The following is an 18,496-nucleotide window of genomic DNA, read 5'->3' as shown; positions in this document are numbered from 1 at the left end:
CCAGGGATTGAACTCTGGACCTTGTGCTTAGGAGGCAGGCAGCAAAACCACTGAGCTAAATCCCCGGCCCGCAGTGGGAATATTTTCAATGGCAAGTCTAAAACACAAAATTATTAACTTGGGTTTACATCATACAAAATCTCTAGAGTGAGTACAGATAACAAGCATACAATTTAAAGAGAATTGATATTAGGGTTCCAGGATTGTGAAATTGTTTAAGCCCTTTTTGTTATTGAGTTTAAGAAAGCAGTCATCAATGCTTCCTCCCAAAAATATACAAATGCCCATGTCATGCAGACTATTTCTAGCCACATGACTTAACAGTGCCTGATGTTCATGGTTTGTCCACAGCTGAATTCCCTGTCTTAACTTTCAGACTGGCTTTTCCTTTACTTATTTCTGTAAATGGAATCGTATATTCATGTCAGTAAGAATTAGGATTAGGTTATGAACAAGCAATCATGATACCTCCTTCAGCACTTACAGTATCTGTTCATCTGCTTCATCTGTGGTCTTGGTCCTTTCATCTCCATTTTCAGAAGTCTTGAGAGATTTTCTGTTGCTTGCCACACAGAGTAGCATTCTGTACTCTACCCCTTTATCGTAACTCTCCAGTGTCATAACCCGCTCATCTCCAATGTGAACCTTCTGCTACATCCAGAGTAGACAAACCATTCCTAGAATTTCAAGCCTTTCCCCTAGAATACTCCCTTTGCCTGTAATGCTGTTTCCCTTTACTTGATCTATCAGTCTTTTTTTCAAGATCCTATTTATAGCATATATTTAAAAAATGTATTACTGCTAATGCAACAATATGGTGAGTTTCAAAACATATTAAGTGATGATGGATCAAAGATGAAAGCATACATACTATATGACTCCTAGAACAAAAACTACAGAAATCAAAAAATAGTTGCTGGAAGTGGGGAGAATTGGCTAAAAAGAAACATGAGAAACTTTATGGTATGTGGGTGTACACAATTGTCAAAAGGCATCAAATAATGTCTAAACTGCAATTTGTTGATTTGATAATTGTACTTAATTTTGGGGGTGCGAACAATATAGCACTTTTTTTCTTTCTCTTTTTTTCTCCTCTTTCTCTTTCTCTTTCTTTTTCTTTCTCTTTCTGTTTTTCTTTTCTTTTCTTTTCTTTTCTTTTGTTTTTCTTTTTTTTGAAACAGGGTCTCACTATGTAGTTGAGACTGACCTACTCTACATAGTGAGACCCTGTCTCAAAACAAACAAACAAACAAAACAGGCATTGTGGCACACACCTGTTGTCTCAGTACTTGGGAGGCAGAGATGGAAGGATCACTTGACTCCAGTTTGAGCAACATGGTAAAACCTAATATAAAAAAGGACCTTGAAGCCGGGTGTGGTGGTGCACGCCTGTAATCCCAGCACTCCCGGAGGCTGAGGCAGGAGGATCCCTGTGAGTTGGAGACCAGCCTGGGCTGCATAGTGAGTTCCAGGTCAGTCTCAACTACATAGTGAGACCCTGTCTCAAATAAAAAAAGTGGGGGGGACCTTGAGCCAGACATGGTGATACACACCTGTAATCCCAGCACTGTGGAGGCTGGTGTAGAAAGTTCCCAAGTTAAAGTTCAGCCTGAGAAATTTAGCAAAACCCCGTATCAAAAAAATTTTCAAATAATACAGAAAGAGGGCCTGGGATTTAGCTCAGTGGTTCCGCCGCCTGCCTCGCAAGCACAAGATCCCAAGTTCCATCCCTGGTTAAAAAAAAAAAAAAAGCTGAACATGTAGCTCATTTGGTACTACATCTTTGTGTTCTGTCCCCAGTGCAGGGTTGGAAGGATCTCAGGGTGGTAATATGGCTCAGTGGTATAGTATTTGCTTGGCATGCATAAGGCTATAGGTTTTATCCCCAGCACTGCACAAAAAATGAAGGGCCTATAAAAGGGGAAAGCTGACTCTTCACACCTCACATGCTCAGCTTCAGAGAAATCGCAGTTTCACACTGTGCCCCATCCATCTCCCATTGCTGGAGAGCAGGGCTTCATACATGCTAGGCAGGTGGTCTTCACAGAGCCACTTACCTCACCCAATGTTTGATCTCTAGGTATGCTAACTTCTCTAAATCGTATTTTTTTTTTTTTTTTTTTTTTTTTTGGAGACAGGATCTCATGTAGTTGAGACTGCTCTGGAACTCACTATGTAGCCCAGGCTGGTGTGGTCTTGAACTCACAGCGATCCTCCTGCCTCAGCCTCCCAAGTGCTGGGATTACAAGCGTGTGCCACCACGCCCGGCTCTAAATCATGCTTTAAACTGTCTTAAAAAGTAAATTTGAAAAGTTGAGCCATTCCTTTGGAAATGAAAATTAATGTCATAACTTTATCAGAAATGCCTTATACCTCACAAGCACAAGGACCCGAGTTCAATCCCCAATATGAAAGAAAAAGAAAAAAGAAAAGAAATGGCTTATATGAGGCATTTGTGCCACAGCTTTCCTTATCCTGGCGTATGACAAATGTAACTCTCAGTTCAAGCGTCTTTCTAGTTGACCCCCAAAAGCCTCAAAGTCTGTTTTTCAACCTCTTACTCCAGACAGCCACACACTCAAACCTCAAGAAATTGAATTGAGCATTTAAAATTCCCAGAAAGTGGGTGAGAGGCAGGTGTCCAGGCATTTTTTCCTAGGTAGCTCATTAGCCATATTCAAGTGAATTCTTGGTCAAGATAGTTGAAGATGTGTTATTATTAAAAACGGAAAACTAGCATCTGGAGTTTTAAGTATTAATATTAGTTTTATTTTGGATATACCTAGAAGAAGGTTAGACCAGGAATCAGAAGACCTGAGTATAGTTTCTGCTGTAGGGATGGTTCTGAGAAGTTCACACATATTCTTTGACATAAATTTGTTTTGATTGCAACAAATTTGACTATTAGGATCTTAGTGATTCTGAATAAACATACAAGATGTATGTTTAATCAGATCTTGTATTTATGATATAAGAGTTGAACTGAGGAAAACAAGAATAAACTAGAAGTAGTCTTTAGTGTATGTGGAAATGGCTTGAAAAACTGAAATGTTATGAAATTGTGAGGTAAAATCAAACCTGTAGTATGAGCAAAACTAACTTTGAATGAAAAGAGTTTTACCAGCACTTGGGAGGCTGAGGCAGGAGGATTGCTGTGAGTTCAAGACCAGCCTGGGCTACATGGTAAGTTCCAGGTCTGTCTCAACTAACACCACCCCCCCCAAAAAAAAGAAGAGAGATTTTTTTTTCTTCCTGTTCTGTGTTGCATTTTAGATTTGGGAGGGACTAGAAGTCAACAAATGCAACTCTTTTTTGGGGGGTGGTTGAGACAGGGTCTCACTATGTAGTTGAGACTGCCCTGGAACTCATTATGTAGCCCAGGCTGGTCTTAAACTCCCAGTAATCCTCATGCCTCAGCCTCCAGAGTGCTGGGATTACAGGCATGTGCCACAGTGCCCTGCTCAATTTTTTTTTTTGGTACCGGGGATTGAACTGAGGTCCTTGTGCTTGCGAGGCAAGTGGTGGAACCACTGAGCTAAATCCCTGGCTGCAACTCTTAACTGATGTATAAAACAGGGCTTTGTTTCTTTCTCTTTTAGCACCTTACAGCCATCATGGCAACCTCATCTGAAGAAGTTTTGCTGGTCGTAAAGAAGGTGCGTCAAAAGAAACAGGATGGAGCTCTGTACCTCATGGCAGAAAGAATTGCTTGGGCGCCTGAAGGCAAAGACAGATTTACAATCAGCCATATGTATGCAGATATTAAATGTAAGTCAGTTATACTAAGGTATGAAGTAAATGTGTTTGCTGGTAATTTTATAAAATTTGAATTTTGTATTTACATCATTAAAAAACTAACCTTGTGTAAATAACTGCAGTGATATCACTGAATATATACTATTCTGTTACCTAATCTCTTTGCTTATTAATGCAGCATGTCCTGATGTGTATAAATATGTAAATAGATCTTGCATAAAGCTCTTCATGCATACTTTCAAGAATGGCATAGTTAGGCTGGGGATTGAGCTCAGTGATTCTGCCACCTGCCTCATAAGCACAAGGTCCTGAGTTTGATCCCTGGTACCAAAAAAAGAATTGCACAGTGAGCTGGGAATTTAGCTCAGTGGCAGATCATCTGCCTTGCAAACACAAGGTCCTCAGTTCAATCTCAGGTACCAAAAAATAGAATTGGCATAGTAAGGCAGGCATGGTGGCACGTGCCTGTGATCTCAGCACTTGGGAGACTGAGGCAGGATGAAGCCAGCCTGGGCTACATAAGGAGACCCTGTCTCAAAATGAGAAAGACTCATGTAATATTCCACTGAATGGATATACAGCCATGTTTAGCCATCCTTCTGAAGAACAGTTAGGAAGTTTATAGATTTTTTGTTTGTTTGTTTTTTGAGACAAGGTCTCACTATGTAGTGAGACTGACCTGGAACTCACTATGTAGCCCAGGCTGGTCTCGAACTCACAGCGATCCTTCTGCCTCAGCCTCCCGAGTGCTGGGATTACAGGCGTGTGTCACCACTCCCAGCCTTGTAGAATTTTGTTATTACAAATATTTTGCATTACAGAGCTATGCGCCACTGTCTTTGAGAGGTTGTCTGGAGAGGATACATCTCTGCAGTGTGTTAATATACTTACTGTTTTTCAGATGGTTTGTGTATTACTTTTCATTTTTAGTTTTACTAGTACATGTTTGCAATACATAATGATTACGTGCAAAATGGGGAGTTGGTAAATAAAATGAGGAGTTGGTGTATGTATATAACACTTCCTAATGCTTTTTGCATGTTCCCCACCCTTGTGCATTTAAATGCATATAAGTGAAGCTGAGCGTGGTGTTACCCATGGTGTACAACAATCTGCTTCTCTGTAGTTAACCAGCTATGGGACAAAGGTGCTTACCCAAATCTAGATCTGTAACCAGAACAGTTTTTTGTTTTTCTTTTTTGAGACAGGGTCTCACTAGGTAATTCAAGCTGTCCAATAACTCACTATGAAGCCCAGGCTGGCCTCGAACTCACCTGATCCTCCTGACTGAACAGCTTTATTTTAAATTGAAAATTTGAAAGAATGTCCACTTCTGAAAGTTATTAGTACATTACTCAAGTGAAGATTAGCAGTAGTTGTTCTGGCTGAAATTAGCTCATTAAAAAACTTAAACAGAAGTCTCCCAGAGGCAGGAGCTAAGAAAGAGGAAGAAGGGGAGCAGTGACTAAGGAAAGGTGGACAGGAGTGATTATTTTGGAGGGATAGGATAACAGAATGTGTGGGCTAACAGTAAATTACTTCATATAGCTGCTCTTAACGGTAAGGTATTTCATCGACAATGTGCTTTAGCATTGTATTTGTGGTCAGAGTTTCTGTTTGTGCTTTAGAGGTCTGTTTATGCTAAGAACTGTATGCGTTGTATCGCACCACCATGAATCACCCCATTCAATGGGACAAAGCCCTCCATCTCTGTTTTCTGTAGGAAGAATAGAAGTACTACAGTTACTAGGAGGGCTGCTTTTTTAGAACACAGGTTTTCCTGTTGTATAGGTGTAGATTAGCGCTGTTGACCCTGGGTTTTTTGTTGTTTTTTTATTTTGTTTTGGTTTTTTTTGGTACCAAGGATCGAACTCAGGACCTTGTGCTTCTGAGGGAGGCAGTGGTACCACTGAGCTAAATCCCCAGCCCTAGCCCTAGGATTTTTTATTTATTTATATTTGTTTTTTGGTACCGGGGATTGAACTTGGGTCCTTGCACTTGCAAGGCAGACGCCAGAACCACTGAGCTAAATCCCGAGCCCTAGCCCTGGGATTTTTTTGAAAATCTTCAAAATGACAAAAAGATTTTAAAGAATGGTACAAGGGGGCCAGGGATTTAACTCGGTGGCACTACACCTGCCTCACAAGCACAACCTGGTACCAAAAAAAAAAAGAGAATGGGTACAAGGAAAACCTATGTAAAATATTCTACCTAGATATTGCAGTTGATATTTTGCCACATTTGCTTTATTATTTGTGTGCATTGGTATTGCTTGATGAGAGTATTATCACAAGAACTTTGTTGGGTTTTGTTTTGTTTTTGAGACAGTCTTGCTATAAAGTCCAAGCTTTCCTGGAACTCAACAATCTTTGTGGGCAGGGCATTTAGCCCAGTGGCACCATGCCTGCCTTGCAAGCGCAAGGTCCTGAGTTGATTCCCAGTACCAGGAAGGGGAAAATAAAACAATCCTTCCCCAGCCTCTGGAATGCTGGGAATACAGGCATGTATCACCATGTCTGGCTCAAGAACATTTTAATAGCAAATATCTAGACCATTATTACATTTCCTCAGTTATCCCAGTAGAGTCTTTTATAGCTGTGTTGTATTTTTGTTTTGTTGGTTTGTTTTTGTTTTTGAGATAGTATTGCTGTGTAGTTCAGGCTGGTCTTGCACTCACTATGTAGCCCATACTGGTCTCAAACATGCAGCAGTCCTCCTGCCTCAGCCTTCTGAGTGCTAGGATTACAGGCATCCTCCAACATGTCTGGCTAACTGGGTTGTTTTAAATGAGAATCCAGCCGGGCATGGTGGCGCATGCCTGTATGCCTGGGAGGCTGAGGCAGGAGGATTGCTGTGAGTTCGAGACCAGCCTGGCCTTCATAGTGAGTTCCAGAGAAGTTTCAACTACATAGTAAGACCCTGTCTCAAAACAAACAAACAAACAAACAAAAATCAAAATAAATAAGAATCTGGTCTACACATAGGTATAGTCTCTGGTCTCTTACAGAATATAAGATAAACTTACAGTGTATATCACAGCATCACACATCATGAAACATTTATTCCTGTATACATGTCTGTGTCTGTGTGGTGCTAGGGAGTTAGATTGCACCCAAGGGTGCACATGCTGGGCAGCCATTCTGCCAGTGACTGAGCGACATCCCCAGCCCTCCCTGTTTCTTATAAACTGAAAGGTTTGAAAGCTTGATCATATTGAAGTTAGACATTTTGGGCAACAATAATATATCATGGTTGATATTTACTTCCTGTTCTGTCATCTCAGAAAGCACATAGTTTCATCTCTTCCTTTTGATGAGGCTAAGATTGGTCACTTGATTAAAGTAACAGTTCTCCCAAATGTAAAATTATGTGTTTTCCTTTTTAACTAGTAAATAATCGTGTGTCAACAGTCTTTAATTATGACAAATTATTATTATTAGTGATAATGTTGCTTGAAGGCCAGTGTTTACGGTGGATCCAGGACTCCTGGTTGGCTGGTTAGAAGACTTTAAAGGAGTCTGTCCTGGTTAAATGGAAACAAAAGCCTATTGGTAATAGATCGAAGTATCAAATGAGAAGCACGACATCTAAAGTGTATGGAGGAAGGAAGCAGTGTTAGCAGTGAGTTTGTTGAGTCTTACTCTGGTCATGAGGAGGGGCTATTTGAAAAGACTGCATTTGTGCAAAAGCATTAAGATTGGAATGGAGCAGACAAAACCCCTGAAGAATGCTGTGTCTTGGGAGAAATAACCTACTGCTTAACCTACTCCGCATTGTGAGTGTCCTCATTAGCTTCATGCTTCTTTTTAGGCCAGAAAATCAGTCCAGAGGGAAAAGCTAAAATTCAGCTTCAGCTGGTTCTTCATGCAGGGGACACAACAAACTTCCATTTTTCTAATGAAAGCACAGCAGTGAAAGAGCGAGATGCAGTAAAGGACCTTCTCCAGCAGCTACTGCCCAAATTCAAGAGGAAAGCAAATAAGGAACTGGAAGAGAAAAACAGGTGAAGGAGGAATGGATGAGCCTTTTAAAGAGATAGTAGATTCTCTGTAATGTCCTAGTAGGGCGGTAGCTAGTTACTGCTCCCTCCTTCTGCTGTGATATATGTAATATGGGAAAACATGTGCTTTGGGATCTTTGCCTCTGTGTTTGATTCCCAACTTGAGCATTCTATTAGCCATTTAACTTTGAGGAAATGAGAATACTCAAACCTAGAAGTTAAATTAACTATCAAACTTCCTATGTGATTAAAAGCAGAACAGAGATTCAGAAGTGCTAAGCTTCCTTAATTTCTTTTCCTAGTTCTCTGTCACAGAGAAAATAAAGATACTAAACTAGAGGCCAGGATGTAGCTCAGTGGCACCGCACCTGCCTCTCACAAGCACGTTTCTGAGCTCGATCCCCACTACTAAAAAAAAAAAAAAAAAAAAAAAAGATTCTAAACTGTAGCCGTATGTTTGTAAACAAAAAAACCTGAATGTGTACTGTGGAAAAAGTGAGAGATCATGTCAAACTGTAAGGATTTTTGCTAAGATGAATTATTACATCACTAACATCTGTCAGGCCACCAGTGCTTACTATAGCGACACATAAGTTGCTAGAAGATCTCAAGGATGCCTTCTCTCTTTCCCATTCACCTTTATGTGTGAAAGAGAATTCAGTACTGTACAGATACAGAAAGGGTGATCTTTGTATCATGGAAATACAACAACAAGGCCAAATCCGTGACCCCCAAAGAGCTTAGTCTCTGCTCGTTCAGACTTATCTCTATTTATCTCTACTTTTTTCCTTCAAAAGTGTTGCTTTGCTCTTGATTACTAAAAAATGAACTATATATCTTCTGTTGCTCAGTCATCAGAAAATAAAAGTTGTTTCAATGTTTTGTGTCACTAAGCTTATTTTTTTTAAACTAAGCTCTTAAAATGTTGCCTTAGTGGTGTTTTGTTCTATAAGTTCAATCATGTTTAATATATTCTGTCTCCAGAATGCTACAAGAAGATCCTGTTCTGTTCCAGCTTTATAAAGACCTTGTTGTGAGTCAGGTGATAAGTGCTGAGGAGTTCTGGGCCAATCGTTTAACTGTGAATGCAGCGGGTAGTTCTTCCACATCCAATCACAAGCAGGATGTTGGCATTTCTGCAGCATTTCTGGTATGTGACCTTGTAGAGTTCTGAAGGAAAAAAAAAAATGAAAATCCCAATATGTATGGTAACAGTGCCATTTCTTTTACAAATGTAGCAGTTCCATGGGCTGGGGATTTAGCTGCCACCTGCCTCATAAGCACAAGGTCCTGAGTACAATTCCTGATACCAAAAAAAGAAAGTAGCAGTTCCATAAAGTTAATTAGAAAATTTATCAATGCTATTTTTCTAAAACATTTTTAAAATCCAAATAGTATTTTTTAAATGTACATTTATTTCTTTTCATCAGTTACGTTTTTTTTAGGGGGGGGGTTGGACTTGACCCTAGCATACTAAAATTCAAATGGACTTTGAAAGTAACTCTTAGAAATTAAACTAATAGCCAGGCATGGTGTTGCATGCCTGTAATGCCAGGACTTGAGAGGCTGAGGCAAGAAGATCATTGTGAATTCGAGACAGCTTGCACTTACATAATGATACCCTATCTCAAAAAAAAAAAAATTAAACTAATACTTATAGGTGATACTTACAAACTCAGAACTTTCTGGTACCTTTTTAAGATTATCGCTGTATTTTATTTCTTTTTTTTTTTTTTGTACTGGGGATTGAACTCGTATCCTTGTGCTTGTGAGGCAGGCAGCAGCTGATATATTTTATCTCTAATTCAAAATTAAATGTTTAATGAGCATCATATTAAAAGAAAATGTTTCTTGGGCTGGGGATTTAGCTCAGTGGTTTCACTGCCTGCATCACAAGCACAAGGACCCGAATTCAATCCCCAGTACCAAAAATATATATATATATTTAAGAAAAAGAAAATGTTTCTAATAGAAAAATTGGATCTACCTTCTTACCTATGGAATTCTGTGCTTTAGCAGAACTAGGACATTCAGCAACACTTCGAGTACCGGGCCAGGGATTTAGCTCAGTGATTCCACCACCTGCCTCCTAAGCACAAGGTCCTGAGTTCGATCCCCGGTACCAAAAAAAAAAAACTTTGAACACCAAGTGTATACTAGGTATTTTACCAGGTGCTTCATATAAGTGAACCTAATTTATAAATCCTTTCCTAAGGAAACCAGTTGGTTAAGGTTAACCAAGTAACAAGTAACCAAGGATTATAGTGGCTTTGGCAACTATGCAGATTTTATGTTAAAGCTCCACTAGCTCTTTGCCTTGACCACTCCTCAGCTTCCCTGATTAACTGTATTCAACTTTCAAACAGCAGACTTTACAAGTCACTAAGAATGAGAAATGAATCTAAGCTTCTTTGAGCTCTCTGTCTGTGCCAGAAGTGAAAGTACATTCATTTAGGAAGTCTGTTTTCCACACTGGTGCAGTGTCTGTTGGGAGTGTAGACATACTCCCTGCTGCTCTGGCTAGTATAAATATAAATACATGCATGTGTGTGGTCTTTGTTTTAGGCTGATGTCCGGCCCCAAACAGATGGCTGTAATGGTTTAAGATATAACTTAACTTCTGATATCATTGAGTCCATATTTAGGACCTATCCAGCAGGTAAGAACGGTCAGTTTTTCAGATGGTTAGAATATTTGTTTGAATTCTGTACTGTATCGTTGAAAAACGAAAAGCTGCTTTTATTCCTAATCAAGTGGAGTAAAATACATAAAATAAAATATCCAATGTCCAACATATGGTAGATACTAAGGGCTCAGTGAAAAACTTGCCATCATTAATTCATTGCTCTGATGACTGCCATTCTTTCCATCAGTGATACTTAAACTTTATTTAGCCCTCAGCATACCTTTGTGAGATGATTGGTTACAGAGGCATCAGTAAATGAGTTTCTCCACACCACTACCTTGTGATCATCCCTTATACTATATCCAGAGTGACCTTTCTAACCCACAGATCATTCATTTACTGTGCATAAACCATCCTAACAGTATAGATGCCTGATCATAGCTTTGGTGATTTTTGAAGTGTGGTCAAGGATGAGAGCTGCTGCTTCAGTCGCTCTTCTGACTAAAGGGTGTCCTCTTAAAGGACATGGTGTTTCCGTCCCATTTCCCCACCCGGCTCTCCTTCAGTCCTTAGGAACCACTTCTCCCTCAGACTCAGCTGAGGCATCGCTTGTTTGCCATCTCTGTAAGGTCCTGACTTCAGGCAAATAAAGTCCTCTCTCTAATGTCTGCCTCAAAGTGTGATCACGTTATCTCTCATGATAATAATAACACAGTGTTGGGCTGGAGATTTAGCTCAGTGGCCCCACACCTGCCTCGCAAATGCAGAGTCCCGAGTTCAATTCCTGCTACCAAAAAATAATGGTAATAACGGTGATATGTCAGGCACTATTCTAAAAATTCTTCTGTATTCATTAATCATCACAAATACCCTAGAAATATAGGTGATGTTAAGACCCTCTTTTTACAGATGAGAACATCAAGGTACAGAGAGATTAAGTAATGTTTGCTCAAGACCATACAGATAGTAAGTGGCAGTCCTAGTGTTGTTGTTGTTTTATTTTGTTTTGTTGAGACAGGGTCTTGCTATGCAGTTTAGGCTGGTCTTGAACTTACTGTGTAGCCCATGCTAGCCTCAAACTCAGAGATCCCCCTGCCTCAGCCTCCCAAGTGCTGGAATTATACCCATATACCACCATGCTTGGCAGATCTAGAATTCTAAAGTCAGATTCTGGCTCAAGAAAGCAGGCTCTTGCCGGACACGGTGGCACACACCTGTAATTTCAGCACTCGGGAGGCTGAGGCAGGAGGATAACTGAGTTGGAGACCAGCCTGTGCTACATAGTGAGTTCCAGGTCAGTCTCAACTACATAGTGAGACCTGTCTCAAAAAAAAAACCATGCTCTTAAACGCTGCTCACTAAATTATAAACTTGTAGAGAGTTAACTGATAGTCCAGTGGGTATTAAGATCTTTATTGCTCTAACCATCTAACTGCTGTGGATTGAGAGCTGCTTTATATAAATGAAGAAATAAGAAAACTCAGGTCTGACATCAAATTTCTACTAAAACTTAAGAACTTTTTTTTAAAAAGAATTTTATTATTTGGGTGCATAAATGAGCACTTCATAATCTGGTTTTTGCTTTTAGCATATATTTCATTTATCTTTGAGAGGTTTAAAAAAAATGGAAATTTGTGCTAGCCGTGGTGACACACACTTGTAATCCCAGCACTTGGGAGGCTGAATCAGGAGGATTGCCATAAGTTCAAGACCTGCCTGAGCTACATAGTGAGTTCAAGGCTAGCCTGAATTGCATAGTGCGACCCTGTCTCGAAAGAAGAAAGAAATGGAAATTCAGTCTATAACTATTTCTTACCTTTCCCCTCCCCACAGTAAAAATGAAATATGCAGAAAATGTTCCTCACAGCATGACAGAAAAGGAATTCTGGACACGTTTTTTCCAGTCCCATTATTTTCATAGAGACCGGCTGAATACAGGGTCAAAGGATCTCTTTGCAGAATGTGCCAAAATAGATGAAAAAGGTAACAATCCCAGATACATTCTAATATTCTGTTCTAGTCTCTAGTCATTAGAGCTGTTAATGAACTTCTTTTAAATGTCTGAGAAAGATAAACTTTGATGAACTTTGTATTTCATTGATTTTCTAGGGTTAAAAACAATGGTTTCATTAGGAGTGAAAAACCCACTACTAGATTTGACAGCTTTGGAAGATAAACCATTAGATGAGGTAAGAAGCATAAAAGGAGTTAGAGAGAAAACAGTCTTTCCTTAGTCTTCTACATCTTTATGTAACTTTAAATTTGCCTCTAGATGTCCCACTTATGAAACGGTAAACAAGCAAGATATTGTTGAAGTGGTTTATCAAAAGTGCTGTTCAAGCTGGGCGTGGTGGCGCACGCCTGTAATCCTAGCACTAGGAGGCTGAGGCAGGAGGATCACTGTGAGTTTGAGACCAGCCTGGGGATAGTGAGTTCCAGGTCAGTCTCAACTATGTAGTGAGACCCTGTCTCAAAAAACAACAACAACAAAAAAGTGCTGTTCAGTGTATACTAGTCCCCAGCGCCTAGAAAAAAGTGCTTTCAGTAGTGCTATCTGCCATCAAATTTACCTTGAGAGTAGAAAGCCCTGTGTGATTACCAAAACCTATTAGAAATATTTGTTTAGCTCCCTGTAAGCAAATCTGTACATGATCACAGGATGTAACAAGGTAAATCCAGCCTCATACTCTATTTAAACATTTAATCTAATAATCTAATATGGATATATAGTAGCACACAAGAAAGACAAACATTTGTTAATTGCTTGCTATCTGCCAAACTTTGCTTTCATGACCCTTACCCCACACCTACCCAGTGTATTTCAGCAGCTGGACCATGGTGGGGTTTTTTGGTTTTGTTTTGTTTTGTTTTGTTTTGGTACCGAGGACTGAACTCAGGTCCTTGCACTTACGTGAAAGGTGGTGGAACCACTGAGCTGAATCCCCAGCCCTGGACCATGGCATTTTAAGCTACTGCCTTAGCCTGATGACTCCAGACATACACAGTATCCAGTCACAGAAGAGCAGTTCCTTTCAAACTAGGCTAATTCCATCTGCCTTCCTCAGTTATTCCTGTCACTGATGTCATTTTCTTACCTGTCTTCTGACTCCTTTTCTGCTGACCATGTAAACATGTTCACTTTCCTTTTTTTCTTCTTTCTGACTTCTCTCTACTTTAGTACACTTATGCACCAATTCACAAAAACCAGTGTTAAGCTGGGCGTGGTGGTGCACGCCTGTAATCCCAGCACTCGGGAGGCTGAGGCAGGAGGATCGCTGTGAGTTCAAGACCAACCTGGGCTACATAGTTCCAGGTCAGTCTCAACTACATAGTGAGTGAGACCCTGTCTCAAAAAAACAGTGTTAAAATTTTGCAGTACAACTGGGCAGAAAATTTTTCTGTTCTACAATCTAATCTATAAACTAATAGAAAATAATTATTGATAGTTCTCCAAACTCAGTTATTTCCTTGGTGAATCTCAATGTATTACAACATTTTAATTGTCTGGAAATGCATTATTTAACAAGGCTTAAAGTTTAATATGAAAAAATTAGTGCTTTTTTTTTTTTCCTAGTAAAAATCATAGCATATTGGGCACACACTTTGTAACTTTCACTTTGATATCACTTTGTTATCAGTATTCAAATTGCATGACAATATCAAACTCTCTGACTAGATGCTGACATGACTTTTTTTCCACGCTCCCTTTTTCTAGTACTGGGGATCAAACTCGGGACCTTGTGCTTGCAAGGCAGACAGCGGCACCACTGCGTTAAATCCGTGGCCTAAGACATGACTTTTTTTTAACATTTCTAAACATTTTTTGCTTTTTTGCTTTTTTTGTAAAATGAAACTAATAGTATTGGTTTTATGTAATTTCTGTGAGAGTTCAAAGAGGAGGCTTGTGGCGTACTCAGTGGTACAGCATATGCTTAGCATATGTGAGGCCCTGGGTTCAATCCCCAGAACCCCCAAAAAGTTAAAATGAGAGTGGGACATAGAAGTGCCCATAAGCAGCTAGGCATAATTGTACATACCTGAAATGCCAGCACTTGGAGGGCTGAAGCAAGAGGATGACGAAGTTTAGTGCCAGCCTGAATTTTATAGCAAGACCTTGTCTCAAAAAACAAACAAAAAAAAGGGAAGTGCTCAGTAAGAGGTCATTATTACCATCTATATTTTTAAATACCTGGGTGTAGCTGGGTATATGTGGTGCACACATGAAATCCCAACACTTTGGGTGGCTGTGGCAGGAGGATCACAAGTTCAAGTCTTACCTGGACAACTTGGTAAGACCCTGTCTCAAAGGAAAAAGGGCCGAGGCTGTAGGTCAGTGCAAAGGCCTTGAATTCAATCCGTATTACTATTAAATACATACTCTCCTAGTAGTCCATTGGTATGGCTATCTCAACATTTATATAACCAGTTTTCACTCCATTTTCTTTTGATGACTTTGTCTTTTCTTGTGAACCTGTTTTAACTATTAAAGGATATGAGCTCGAGCCTCCCGAATGCCTTCTTTTTTATTACTTTTAAATACTAAATACTGGTTATCTGATGATGGATCTCAAATAGCCCTGGTCTGTCTTAATTCCACAGCTCTGCAATCCTACATCTAACTGCCTACATGATATCTCCAAATGGATGTTTCATATATATCTCAGTTTAAGATATTTTGGTATTAGGGATCGAACTCAGGACCTCATGCTTGCCAGGCAGTCTCTGTGCCACTGAGCCACATCCCAAGCCAGCTTAAGATACTTTGGCTCCCCTCCTCATAAACATTTCTATTCCCGGTCCAGGGAATTTAGCTCAGTGGCTCTGCTGCCTGCCTCGCAAGCACAAGAACCCGAGTTAGAGCCCAGTACCAACAAAAAAATTTTCTATTGTGGCTCTTCCACATCTCTGCAAAAGTCATTAAAATTTTCTCAAGCTAAAAACCAGGGAGCTTCCTGGTTTTTCCCCTTTGCTCATGACCAGCATTCAGTTCCTCAGCAAGTCTTCTGCCATACATCTCTGATCTGCCTACAGCTCTTATCTCCACAGAAACTTGCACCTTCTCATTTGTAAGTTGCTTGATTGCTTATATTGCTGCCTTACTGATCTTTCCTTTTTTTTTTTTTTTTTTTTTTTTTTTTTTTTTTTTTTTTGGTACCAGGTATCAAACTCGGGAACTTGTGGTTGTGAGGCAGGGGGCAGAACCACTAAGTGAAATACTCAGCCCCTGATCTTTCCTTTTGCACTTGGGTTTCATAGAGTTCATTCACCCCCAGCAGTGAGACTTTAAATGAGATCATAACGTTCCCCTATGTGAAACTTTGCAGAGGCTTTATGTGGAATTTGGAATAAAATCAAGACATGGCTATAAGGCTCTGCTCAGTTTAGCTCCTACCTGCTTCTGCCTTCATTTTTTTTTTTAATTGAGTTTATTGGTACAATCTAGGTATACAGTACTGTTACATTCATTACTGGGATCCTGTACCTTCACATGACAGGTCTTGGTTCTCATTTTTTCCCCTTGTCCCTGCCTTCCCTTCACCGCCTCCCCATTCACAAACACTTTATTTCCATTTTATCATTTTCTCATATATTTTTTCTTTTCCCTTGTTCCCTTTCCCTACCCTTCCCACTTTCCCTACACCTTTAGCCCTTTTCTTCCTATTTCATACTATTAATTATCCCCTTAGGATCTTATGTACTATTATAGTTTTTCACACCAGAGAGACTATTCCATATTTACACATGTGTGACTTATTTATTTCACTTAAGAGTATATCCTCAATATGTATCCATTTTCATATGGATGACTCTACTTTCTCCTTCTTTATGGCTGAGTAGTATTCCATTTTATAGAAAAACCACATCTTTATCCAGTTTCCAACAGATGGGCAATGGGCTATTTCCAAGTTTTAGCTATTACTGTGCTGCTATAAACATGGGTGCGCATATATCACTGTGGTATGTTTCTTTTAATTCTTTTGGAAAGATACCCAGCAGAGGGATGGCTGCGTCAAATGCTTTCCATAGTGGTTGCACCAGTCTGCACTCCCACCAACAATGGAGAAGGGTTCCATTCTCCCCACAACCCCACCAACATTTGTTATTGTATGATTTCATGATAGCAGCCATTCTTTGTGGCGTGAGGTGAAATCTCAGTGTTGTTTTCATCTGCATCTCTCGAATGACCAGTGATGTGGAACATTTTTTCATATATTTACTTGCTGCTTTTACTTCTTTGAAAAACATCTGTTCATTTCAAATGCCCATTTTTGAATTGGGTCTTTTTATTTGGGGGTGCTGATTGTTTTGAGTTCTTTATATATTCTAGATAAGAGTCCTTTGTCTGAGTAGCAGCTGGTAAAAATTTTTTCCCACCTTGTAGGTTGTGTCTTAATTCTGTTGATGGTTTCTTTTGCAGTGCAGAAGCTTTTTAATAAGATGAGATCACAGTTGTTGATTCTTTCTGCTAGAGTTCTGCCTAATTTATCTTCCAGCAAGTCCAGTGTTTCTCTTTTAATATTTAGATCTTTAATCCATTTTTCTTTTAATTTAGTGCATGGTGAAAGATAAAGGTCTAGTTTTAATCTTCGGCAGGTTGAGATCCAGTTTTTCCAACACCATTTATTAAAGAGACTATCTTTCCTCCACTGAGGATGGTCAGCTCCTTTGTCAAAGATGAGGTAGCTGAGTACATCTGGAGTTTTTGTGTCTTCCAGTCTGTTCCACTGATCCTCAGGTCTGTTTCTTTGCCAGTACCATGCTGTTTTTATCACAGTGACTTTGTAGTATAGTTTCAGATTGGGAATTGTTATACCCGCTGTCATGTGTCTGTTGCCTAGGAAGGCTTTTGCTATTCTAGGTCTCTTATGGTTCCAAATGAATTTTTGGATTCTTCCTTCGAGTTCTGTGAAGTATAGTGTTGGAATTTCAATTGGAATTGCATTGAATCTGTATAGCAGTTTTGGTAGTATGGCCATTTTCACTATGTTGATTCTTCCTACCCAGAAGCAGGGGATATCTTTCCATTTTCTTATACCCTCTTTGATCTCTTTTTTCAGAGTGCTGTAGTTTTCAGTATAAAGGTCTTTTGCTTCTTTTGTTAGATTGATTCCCAGATACTTCATTTTTTGGATGCCATTGTGAAAGGAATTATTTCCCTAATTTCTCACTCAGTGAGTCTGTTATTTGTGTACAAGAAGGCTATTGAAGGTGGTGTCCTTGTATCCAGCTACTCTGCTAAAAATGTCAATTAAGTCAAGAAGTCTTTTGGTGGAATTTTTTGGGTTTTCAATGTACAGTATCATATCAGCAAATAATGACAGTTTAACTTCTTCCTTTCCTATCTTTATTGCTTTAATTTCTTTTTCTTGTCTAATTGCTATGGCTAATATTTCCAGAACTATATCGAAAAGGAGTGGTGACAGTGGGCATCCTTGTCTTGTTCCTGATTTTAACATGAAAGTTTTTAGTTTTTGGCCATTTAATATGATGTTGGCTGTTGGTTTTTCATAGATAGCCTTTATTAAGTTGAAATATAGACCATCTATTCCAATTTTTTGCAGGGTTTTTATCATGAATGGGTGTTGAATTTTGTCAAATGCTTTTTCTGCATCTCTCGAGAGGATCATGTGGTTTTTGTCCTTGACTTTGTTAATACAATATATTACATTTATTGATTTACTTATGTTGAACCATCCTTGCCTCCCTGGAATAAATCTGACTTGGTCAGGATGTATGATCTTAATGATCCTTTGTATTCTATTTGTTAGTATCTTATTAAAGTTTTTTGCATCTATATTCATTAAGGAAATTGGCCTATAGTTCTCTTCTTTAGTTGCGTCTTTCCCTGGTTTGGGAATCAAAGTGATACTTGCTTCCAGGAATGAGTTTGGAAGTATTGCTTCCCTTTCAATTTCATTGAAAAGTCTGAAGAGTAATGACAGTAGTTCTTCTCTAAATGTCTTGTAAAATTCAGCAGTGAGTCCATCAGGACCTGGGCTTTTCTTTGTTGGTAAGTTTTTAATTACATTTTCAATTTCACTGATTGTAATTGGGGTGTTTAAAATGTTTTTATCTTCTTTGTTCATCTTTGGTAATTCATAAGTATCTAGAAA

General features: G+C 39.3%; 1 protein-coding gene and 1 long non-coding RNA gene across 2 annotated transcripts in view; one reads left to right on the top strand and one right to left on the bottom strand.

The window, feature by feature from the left end:
* The window catches only part of Gtf2h1 (general transcription factor IIH subunit 1), a 44,975-nt gene that overhangs the window by 6,425 nt on the left and 20,054 nt on the right, over positions 1 to 18,496 (top strand). Inside the window, exons 2-7 of the mRNA XM_010615134.3 lie at positions 3,600 to 3,768; positions 7,567 to 7,759; positions 8,741 to 8,906; positions 10,322 to 10,415; positions 12,216 to 12,365; positions 12,492 to 12,571. Coding sequence (XP_010613436.1) covers positions 3,615 to 3,768; positions 7,567 to 7,759; positions 8,741 to 8,906; positions 10,322 to 10,415; positions 12,216 to 12,365; positions 12,492 to 12,571 — 837 coding nt within the window. The 5' untranslated portion in view covers positions 3,600 to 3,614. The remainder of the gene's footprint in view (positions 1 to 3,599; positions 3,769 to 7,566; positions 7,760 to 8,740; positions 8,907 to 10,321; positions 10,416 to 12,215; positions 12,366 to 12,491; positions 12,572 to 18,496) is intronic.
* The window catches only part of LOC104856028, a 37,055-nt gene continuing 27,337 nt past the window's right edge, over positions 8,779 to 18,496 (bottom strand). Inside the window, exon 6 of the long non-coding RNA XR_778530.3 lies at positions 8,779 to 8,926. This is a non-coding gene — a long non-coding RNA (uncharacterized LOC104856028). The remainder of the gene's footprint in view (positions 8,927 to 18,496) is intronic.

The sequence above is a fragment of the Fukomys damarensis genome, unplaced genomic scaffold, assembly GCF_012274545.1.
Source record: "Fukomys damarensis isolate Sample0158 unplaced genomic scaffold, DMR_v1.0_HiC HiC_scaffold_16, whole genome shotgun sequence".
Taxonomy (NCBI): Eukaryota; Metazoa; Chordata; class Mammalia; order Rodentia; family Bathyergidae; genus Fukomys; species Fukomys damarensis.
Note: the sequence above shows the minus strand (reverse complement) of the source record. Positions and strands in the feature narration are given on the sequence as shown.